The 10,393-nt window shown below is 41.4% G+C and overlaps 1 protein-coding gene across 1 annotated transcript in view; it reads left to right on the plus strand.

The window, feature by feature from the left end:
• ANKDD1B (ankyrin repeat and death domain containing 1B) overlaps positions 1–10,393 on the plus strand; it is a 39,031-nt gene that overhangs the window by 10,171 nt on the left and 18,467 nt on the right. The window contains 2 exon segments of the mRNA XM_006779642.2: positions 2,811–2,909; positions 3,016–3,120. Of these exon segments, the coding sequence (XP_006779705.1) occupies positions 2,811–2,909; positions 3,016–3,120 (204 nt within the window).

Below are 10,393 nucleotides of genomic sequence, written 5' to 3' on the forward strand. Positions count from 1 at the left end.
GCAACCCAGGCACATGCCCCCGACCGGAATCGAACCCGGGACCTCTCAGTCCGCAGGCCGACGCTCTATCCACTGAGCCAGACCGGCTTCGGCGCATTTTTCTTTTAAACACCGTGTTTCTAATATATTAAATATACTACTGGTTTATGTCAGAGTATAAATCAATTATTCACAAAATATTTTACCAACTTATTCTATTTGAGACTTTTCCCATTTGGAAGCTTCTTGTAATTTGCTTTATGAGACTGAAGTGCTGTTAGGCAAAAGGTATAGTAATTTATGATGTGTCACTCTACTCTGCCTTGACAGGTTCACTAAGTTAAATATTCCTATAACTAATTTAATTACAGTGGCATGAGTATATAACTAATAAGATAATTTTTATAATTCAAGCAATGCCATGTTTGGTCAAACCTGGCAGCTTCTTTATTCAGTTGAGAATCCCTGACTTTGACTTGGCAAATCTGTTTTGTAACTTCTAACACCTATTTGCAAAGAGTCAATAATTGAAGCTCTTCACCATCAGTATTTTCTCGGGCTTGTTGTGGGTAAGTCTCAATGCCAACTTCTGGGGATTCAACTAGATACAAGTTCTTGTTACTCAAAGTGTGGTCCTGGACCAGAAGCACGGGTATCACCTGGGAGCTTCTTAGAAATGCAAACTCTCAGGCCCACCCTTCACCTTTTGAATTAGAATCTGTGATTTAGCAGGATCCCCAGGTGATTGTGTCTGGAAGGACTGGCATGAGATACAGTCCCTGCTTTGAGGGGCCTGTAACCTCCTGGGGGAGCAAGGACCAGGACTGTAACAGATGTGCACCATTTGAGGCACTGCATGACAAGGATCAGATGCATAGCCCACGTGCTGAGGACTCCAGGTTCAACGTGGGTAGCATTCCGGAGTCTTGGGAAGAGGGGGGTCTGGAAGGACTGGCATGAGATACAGTCCCTGCTTTGAGGGGCCTGTAACCTCCTGGGGGAGCAAGGACCAGGACTGTAACAGATGTGCACCATTTGAGGCACTGCATGACAAGGATCAGATGCATAGCCCACGTGCTGAGGACTCCAGGTTCAACGTGGGTAGCATTCCGGAGTCTTGGGAAGAGGCAGAATAGGTAAAAGGAAGCTCTTCTTGCAGATGTGAGCAGAGGATCCCGGGTGGAGGGCACATGATGCTCAGAGAATGATGACCATCATCTGCTCTCAGAGCTTCTTTTTCTGGGAAACTGCTCAGCAAATGTTCCTGGGGGAAGTTGACCTTCTCACCTATGACCAGACTGGTGATGAGGACAGGTTGTTAGTGGTGTGGGCATTTCATACTGTACAGAGCATCGTGTTCTGACAGTGACGGTAATCCAGGACACGTGCTCCTAAACTGCCTCAGGCATGTCAGTTTGATAGTACCAGACTTAGTTTTATGGCGGTTCTCCTGGGGGGATTAACATCTGTGAGCTGCGATTCTTTGCCTCTGAGGAACAGTGGTTCCACTCCGAATTTATGGCTTCTGAGACTCAAGTTGTTTGCAGCTTGAATTCTTGGCTTTTGGATTTATGGTCAGTGTTTGAAATCTTTAAGTGTTGGTGGATTGGAAATTAGGAGTGACCTTTTAGGGAAATTTTGAGCTCCTATCAAAATGTGATTTATCCTCTATCCCAAATATTTCTGACCTCTTTTTTTGACCATATGTGAAACTGGACTTAGTGCTATTGAATATAAAGCATTAATTGTAAATTAATGGGAGGAACTGTGTTTAGGGCACATTTCTTGAAGAACCTCAACTAGTTATTGTACATGTTGTTCTTTGAGGAAAAGAGTACAGAAATTGGTAAACATTTTCTTTATACTGGAACTATAAATATTTAAATAGACTATGTAGGCCTAACTGCATAATACACATCAGCAACAATGTAATATTTTTTATCCAAATGTTTTAAATTTATAGTTTGTTGAATACAGAGATGTGGAACCTGCAGATATGAAGGACCAACGGTATCTACATATACACATATGAGTTTTTCTGGTCATTGCTTGTTTTATAAAAATGGGATTATGTTATATTTTATCTGCATCTTATTTTGTACATTTTAACAGCTACCTCATGGAAAGCACTCCAAGTCAATTGTTGTAGCTCTAATTCACGGTTTTTAATGGCTGCATGATGTGTTCCCTACTTTGTTCAACATTCCTATATTGATAGACATTTGACTTGCTCCCAATTTTAAGGGTTGAAATTAATATCCTTGTTGATATAACATTAGGTCTTAAAACTTATTTTCATGGGATAGATTCCCAGGAGTGGGATTGCTGGTTGTATTTTACAATTTTAATAGAGATTGACAGATTGCTTAAACATAATGGCTTCATTTTCCGCTGATACCTTTTTTGGTTCACTTTTCAATTGGTTTAATTGTCTTTTTCTTGTTGATTTGCAAGAGTGCTTATATATTAGAGAAAGTAACCATTTATCTTTATTAAGAAACATTTAGAGAATCAATCCTTTGTTATGGACTTTGTTTACCAACAGTCTTTCCTTTTATAACTTCTGGATTAAGATATTGTACATTGCAGTCTAAGGTATTTATTGTTTGTGTGCTTTTGTGTGTTTGTGATAAGATATAGGACTTAATTTTATTTTCTTCCAGATAGAGAACCACTGGTGCCTGCACCATTTATTTGTTTTCCCCATAGAAATGAAATATCATCTTTGCTGTATATGAAATTCTCTCCATTTCTCACTTTTCAACAGTTGACTATTAACTTGGCTTTTGGTGACTTCACATGTGTTCTTTTCTTCTCTCTTCTTGGGAAAGCATGGCTTGACAGTAATTCACCTTGCAGCCTGGTCTGGAGGCCTCGAAATCATGCTCATGCTGGTTAGAGCTGGAGCAGACCAGAGAGCCATGAGTCAGGTCGGTTTGTGGGTCACTCCTGGACATAAGCTCTCACCTCACAGTGCAGGAAGGGGAGATCTTGAGATCACTATGTGATTACCTCCTCTATCCTGGCTGTCCTCAGGATGGAATGGCTGCCCTTCACTTCACAGCTCAGAGCAGTAATGTGCGCATTGTGGAGTACCTCACTCAATACCTGCACCTGAAGGACCTGGACCAGGCTGATGAGGTACGCTTGCTGTGGTAGGACTGGTCTCCCATACACCCCTATCAACTTCCCCTTTCTTTCTGCCCCTGCTGGAATGCCAGTGCAGCCAGAACAAACCTGCAGCCAGCTCTTCCATCGCCCTGGCAGAACCATGGAGCAGAAGAGAAGTGTGGGTGTTGGCCATGGCCCTGGCTCCTGCGTGTGGGAGGGCAGGAGGTAGTAAGGAAGCCACCAGATCCCTTCTTCCTTCTCTACTTCCTCATCCTGGCAGGGGTGTGGGCAGCATCCACAACTGTTTGGTATTCACAATGAGTAACCACACTTTACCCTATGATGCCTGGCCTTTTAGGAATGTACTTGACCCAAGGCTCTACAGTGCCGGAAGCCAATTCCAGCATGTCATAATTGCAAGAGTTTCATAAAAAGGTTGATGGAACTTGGGGACTCAACAAGGGCTGAGTCACATGTGTTGTCACCTGTTGGGAATGGCTGAGGGCATTTCCCCAAACCTGAAAAGGGATGATTGCTTAGCTGCCAGACAGCTCAGGGCATCTTAATCTACATGTTATTGCCTTCTACTGGCCAAACACCTGAACAGCTGTAGGCTAATTCCCCCTATCTGACAATGGGTTCTGTACCTAACCCTACCCTTTGAAGTGTATATCTCCACCTCACCTTAGGACAAATTGTGTTAATAAAAAGCAAAGGATCCTGAGATGAGGAGATCTTAGTTTCTTTAGCTAAGCTCCCCTGACTCCCAAATGCCTTTCAGAATTATGCTTCGTCTCTGGACTCTTTGTTACACACAACCCTTCTCCAGATTGCTGGACCCTTCTAGATGCTGGAACAAGAGCCCTGGCACTACAGTAATGAGCCATGGAATGGAATGCAATTTTATCATATTTGTCCATGTTTCTTTTGTTTTCATAAGGAGATAGAATAACAGCTTTTGAGTAGTTATTAATGTGCTAGGTACAGAGGAAAGCTACTTACATTCATTATTTCAGTGAGAGGCTAGAGCCTGGCACACATGGATGTTAAACAAATCATTGCTGAATGAATGAATTATCCTATTCATCTGCACAGTAATTTTATAATGAAGAAAATAGTGTGCTCATTGTTAAAGGTAAGGACGTTGAGGCTCAGAGAGGCTAAGTACTTGATCTGAAGTCCCAAAATTAGAAAGTGAAAGAGCCAGATTGTGTGTTCAGGTCTGGCTGACTCCACTTACCGTGCAGTACTGTGTCCCTTTTCAGATGACAGTGGCCATTGCCCACGTGCTAAGGATTGTCTTTTCTCTGCAGTATCTCTTAGGTGTTTTTTTCATAGGATAGAATTCTCTGTGAGGTTGGCTTTGGGGGGGGGGGCATTTTTATTTTGAATGAAACCACCTTTTTACTGTACCTCCAGAACATTATTTTCCATAAAAGTCTCTAAAAGTTAGTCAGCAATGTTTACTTCATTTTACTTCTTTTAAAAAAACTTTTACATTTTTTCCTGACCTTAGTCTAAAAACAACAATAACAAAAGCTATTTCTTCAAATAAAGTCTATAAATTTCTTTTACTTCCTCTGAGTATGACTAAGCAACTATACATTTATAGCTTGGAGGTAGAGAGGCTTGGGCTATGGTCTGGGCATATATTATCTATGTGGCTCTAAGCAAGTTCTCCAACTGCTGAAAGCCTCAGTATCTCCATCTGTACAATGGGAATAATAAAGTCTACTTCGTTGTAGCACCAAGGGAATGATTGGAGGGGGATTGACCTCTATATAATTTTTTTTTCAGCAACACCCCCATTTCTTGATGTAGACAATTGGCATTTTGTCAATTTTTTATGTAAAAATGGCTATGCTGATGAGCTTCATGGTGAGCCATTCCATCACCCCTTTCCAATCAGATATTACCCCTAAAACATTCTTATGTAGCAAATATTGGAGCAGCCACTATTGGAATGCTTAAATGAGTTAATGACTAAAACACTTAGCAAAAAGCACTTGGCACTAAATGGTAGCTATTATATGGTAAGTGTTCACTAAATGATAGCCATTATAACAATTATTATAGGATAAAGTCCACTATCTGATTTCCTCAAACCGATAATTACAGTCAGGTAGCATCTAGTGTCAGGGAAAAGTTGGATCATTCTAGGTTTGATGGATGCTGAGTAGGGGTGCAGACTCTGAATGAATTCTATTCAGTTCAATTCAGCAGGTATTTGTTGAGGGCCTGTCATATATAAGACACATGACTGTCTTCCCTTTTTTTGGACTCTGGGTGCTTTCATGGGAGACAGCAGTGTGTGGGGAGGACCAGCCGGGCTGAAAGGACTCAAAGATCAAAGCCCTTTTGTGGAGACCCTCCCCTATTTCAAGAGCTTCTTCTGGCCAGCCACCTTTGTGAAGGTGGAGCAGTCTTTTCTATCAAACTAGAGGCCCAGTTGGGGCACGACATTCATGCACAGGGGTGGGGGGTTCCTCAGCCCGGCCTTTCACAGTCCGGGAGCCCTCGGGGGGATGTCTGACTGGCCAAGGCCGCAGTAGAACATCCTTAGTGCTGAGCTCTGCTCAGCCGGGTTTGTGGCTGAGCGGAGCTCCCACTGTGGGAGCACACTGATCACCAGGGGGCAGCTCCTGCATTGAGTGTCTGCCCCCTGGTGGTCAGTGCGCATCATAGTGACTTGTCATTCTGCTGTTCGGTCGATTTGCATATTACCCTTTTATTACATAGGATGTGTTTCATCTCTTCAGCTGGTCTGGGTTTGTCCTGTTCCACCCTTCTTCCTCCTCCTCTGACTATCTGTTGGGTAAAAGGCTGAGGAGCCTTGGTAACGGGCTGTGCAAGCTACATGTCCAGCTGAGAGACCTTAAAAGAAAGATGGCTCTAGAGACATACGAGGAATAAACAAATAATGAGCCCACTTGGTCATCTAGGGAGAGAAGACTCTCTGAGTCCACTTTTAGTACTGTAAGAAACTTGGATTGGTCAATTCCAAAGATAAAGTCTACTCTTTTTCTAAGATCTGCAGGTGGGGTGAAGGATGCTGGCAAAAGCTAGGAGCTCAGGGTCTATGAATTTATCATTAGGTTTTCTGTCAGTGTTTGCTTAAAAGTATTGTGGAGCTCGTGAACACATTTGATAGAAAAGACTGCTCTACCTTCACGGTTGGCCCTCTGGCATAGTGCCTCATCAACAGAAAGTGATTAAGAGCCTGCTTATCTGCCCAGGCTTAGTCAAGTCCTTTCTTTAGCATGGAGGGAACGCCAGATGCTAGCAAGGAAAGCTCCACTGTGCAGAGGTCTTATTAATAAGATGGATTTGTCTGGAATTCCCATGGAAATGGATGGTCAGGTTGGACTTTGGGTGCCCGATAATGACTGTTTATTAACATGTTTGCTGAATTTGGTAACTTGTCAAATATGATGACCCTGGCAGTAATCTTAAAAATGAAAAATATAAAGAGATTAATCAAAGAACATATATGTATATATGCATAACCCATGGACACAGACAATGGCATGTGGAAGACCTGGGGTAGGTTGGGGGTTGGGTGGTGGGGGGCAAAAAGGGAGAAAATTGGAGACATCTGTAATACTGTTAACCATAAAATAAAACTTAAAAAAAGAAAAATAATTTCTAATCAACAATTGCAACTCTTAAGACTTACATGCAAAAAATTTAAATGCACTAAATTAAAACGTGTTAGGTTAAATATACATTAAGTTAATACAGGAAAAAAGGAGCAGGCATTCTGGGCCCTCCTTATTTTTGTTAGTAGGAGAGGGAATCAGTAACCTGAGCTGGGAAGGCATTGTGATTTGTCTGGGCCCCGAAGTCTGGGGCTCTGACACCAGGCTCTACTTTTCTCCTGGTGGAAAAATCTTCCTGCCTCCTTGCCTTCGAAGTGAGAGGTAGTCCTAGGAGATATAGTGGGTAGAGACCTATCCAGTTAAAAAGGGTCAGGTGGCTAAAAATGAAATGACATGATCAGAACCTATATTTTAAAACATTCATTTAAAAATTCCTGTCGTTACTTTGCCTACATGTACTAGGATGGTAGAAAAGATTTATATTGCATTTTACTGTTTCTTTAGGCTATGTTTGGTAATTTCTATTTAGTAGATGGGATGCTGCTGCCCGATTCATGAACTGTTGAATAAAGCCATTTAGATCTTTAACTTAATATACATATACTTTATGATATTTCTGATGTTCATAAGGTACAGATTACTTTGTATAAATTGGCTTTCACTTGTTGTTGATGGTCACATTTTTAAAGGGCATTCAAAGTTTAAAAGAACAACTGTTTTGTTGGCGAGGAAAGATGTTTCATTTGTGATAACCTCCCATTTCCTGCCAGGCTATTCTTTGTGGGTGGGTCCTCTTATCACTTTGTTTCAATATGCAGAAATGCAAGACTTATGGCAAAGGTAAAAGAATAAGGCCATTTTAAAGTTGAACAGAGCCTCTGAGATACTCCTAGTAGTGTCTGTCCCCAATCTACTAAATATGTATTAGTTAGAATTCTTTCTGTTATGTGTTGGGGTGGGGGGGGAGCAGCTTAATCTAGATTAAGAAATAAGGTAATTTATTAACTCTTGAATTTGAGGGTATATCTGGCTAGCTTCAGGCATGGCTGGATCCATCTCCTGGCGTTCTCTGTGTTGGCATTATTGATAGGTATACTCTCCACAAGGTGGGAAAGACGGCTGCTAGCAGCCTCCAGTTTATACTCTTATGGACATTCTTAAGTATTTTATTTATTCACTTATTTACTTTTATATATGTTTTTATTGGTTTTAGAGAGAGAGGAAGGGAGAGGGAGAGAGAGAGAAACATTGATGTGAGAGAGTAATACCAATCAGTTGCCTCTCGTATGTACCCCGACCATGGATGGAACCCATAAACTGGGTGTGTGCCCTGATCGGGAATTGACCAGCAACCTTTTGGTGCCTGGGATGATAGTCAACCAACTGAGCCACACTGGCCAGGACTGAACAATGTCTACTTTCTTGATTCCATTTCATATAGACCAGCGGTTCTCAACCTGTGGGTCACAACCTCTTTGGCGGTCGAAGGACCCTTTCACAGGGGTCGCCTAAGACCATCCTGCATATCAGATATTTACATTACGATTCATAACAGTAGCAACATTACAGTTATGAAGTAGCAACGAAAATAATTTTATGGTTGGGTCACAACATGAGGAACGGTATTTAAAGGCCCAGAAGGTTGAGAACCACTGTTCTAGGAGCAGTTAAGCCAGGCTTTTAGCCAAGGACCCTGGCCAACAGGGGAGCCTCCATTTGTTTGTGTGTGTGTGCACTCTTTTCTGACCATCTGGCGAGATGATCAGGATTAATGGATTTAACTTAATTAAAGACGATCCCTGGAACTTGGTTCTTTTGGATGAAAGTTAGGACAGATGTTTTAGAAACTCAAAAAGAACATGCATCACCTCGGGTGGACTGTAGGTGTGCTGTGCCTTCAGGAATCACTATAGAGATGTAGTCCTGAGGTCACAGGGTTTCAGTTAAAGTCTTAGTCTTCCTTGCCCTGCTCTGTTTTAACGCTTGACCACTGGAATGTGTGCACTTGGATTTCATCCACCTTTTGGCTATTTTTTGAGTCAGGGCCCATTGGGGAGAACTCGTAACATCCAGCAAACTGTAATTACAGGTTATGATAGGCTTCCTTGCACAAAGTAGAGTGTCTGTGATATTGCTAGCCTTTTGGACAAGGCCCATAACATCCATACCGTCCCCGGCTGCCTCTGTTTCTTGGGAAAAGCTGTTGCCAGAGCAGCTGGAGTGGCCTATGTGAATATGCTCTAGACTAGAGCAATTGCCTCCAAACATGACTGGTAGCAAACTCATGTCAGGAAACAAAGTTTGTGCCGGCCACATATATATTTATAGTTAACACATTACAAAACATATGCCTGAAATAGACATTTTAAAAAATTGAGATAAGAATCCAATAAACAGCAGTTCTCATATTTCCCGACACTGAAATGATTCCCTTGTATACCTCTCGTGTGTTTTCCTGCCAGTTTTCTTTGAATTCCCATGCATGTATACATTGTAGTGGATGCCCCAAATTCATTTAGTTTATTATTTACTTAGTTTATTTCAGTTTTCCTTTATTATATGCTATCATGAACCTCTTGGTGCATAACCCTTAGTTTGAATTCCTCACTATTTCCTTTGGGTGTATTCTTAGAGGTAGGATTGTTGGATCAAAGATATGAACGTTTATTAGGCTCTTAATATGTTAAAGATGTGAATTCTTTCCTTCACATTTTGTGCAAATGTTTTTCCACTGGGGTTTGCCTTTTGGCATCTCTTTTCCTGGGAAAATGAGAAGGTAGGTTATGAGGAGAAATTCTGTTGTAACAGATGGCTGTCCCAGGCACTCAGGTGAGACAGCGGGGACACAGTTTTTCCATCTGGTTGGAATGGGAACTTGTTTCCATGCTCTTGCATCCCCGTTACCATGATTGTTCATATCGAAAGAGCTACAAGTAGAACCTCTGAGCTGTCCTGATGCAGTTCTTAAGGATGTTTTTCTTAACATCCAACAGGGGAAATGGTTTTAGGAAAGAATCTGCACAAGAAGGGGAAAATGTCCAAGTAGTTATATGAGTTCTTTTCTCTCTCTGTTTTGGCCTAAACTAAACTCACTCTGTCCTGTTAGGTTTGTCATAAGTTTCAAGAAACTTAATTATTGCGGAAATAGCATATTACTTTTTAAAAAATGACATACAACATTTTAAGTCATTTTTAAAGGTTAAAGCTGCACTTGGTACACATGTGCTTCTATTTTTGTGTTTCACTGCATCATAAGTCCTTGTTTCTGTGATTATCTTTCTTAACAAGCTGTAACCGTCTGATGGGTAGGGTCTGTGTCATATTTGTCTTTTCCATCCCAGTGCCTAGCAGTGATAGATAGTAGGTGTCTATTAAATGTTTTCTGGATAAATTAACAAAGGTTAAAGTTATGAGTGATGGAGGGAAACAGTTTGAAAGGAGGCAGCATAACAGAGTAAAGAATGCAGGTTTGGGAGCCAAACAGCTGGACTGCATCGTAGTTTTGCCACTTTTTAACTGAGGCTCAGTTTCTTTATCTGTAAAATGAAGATAATATTAATTCTGATCTCATGGGGTTGTTGTGGAACTTAAGTGTGCCAAAGCAGTCTTGACAAAATATGTTGGCACATAGATGCTTAATAAATGCTATCCATTATCAAGAGTAATGCACAAATGCTATCCATTAGTAAGAGTAAAGCACACTC

This window comes from Myotis davidii, unplaced genomic scaffold (genome assembly GCF_000327345.1).
Source record: "Myotis davidii unplaced genomic scaffold, ASM32734v1 scaffold44, whole genome shotgun sequence".
Classification (NCBI taxonomy): Eukaryota; Metazoa; Chordata; class Mammalia; order Chiroptera; family Vespertilionidae; genus Myotis; species Myotis davidii.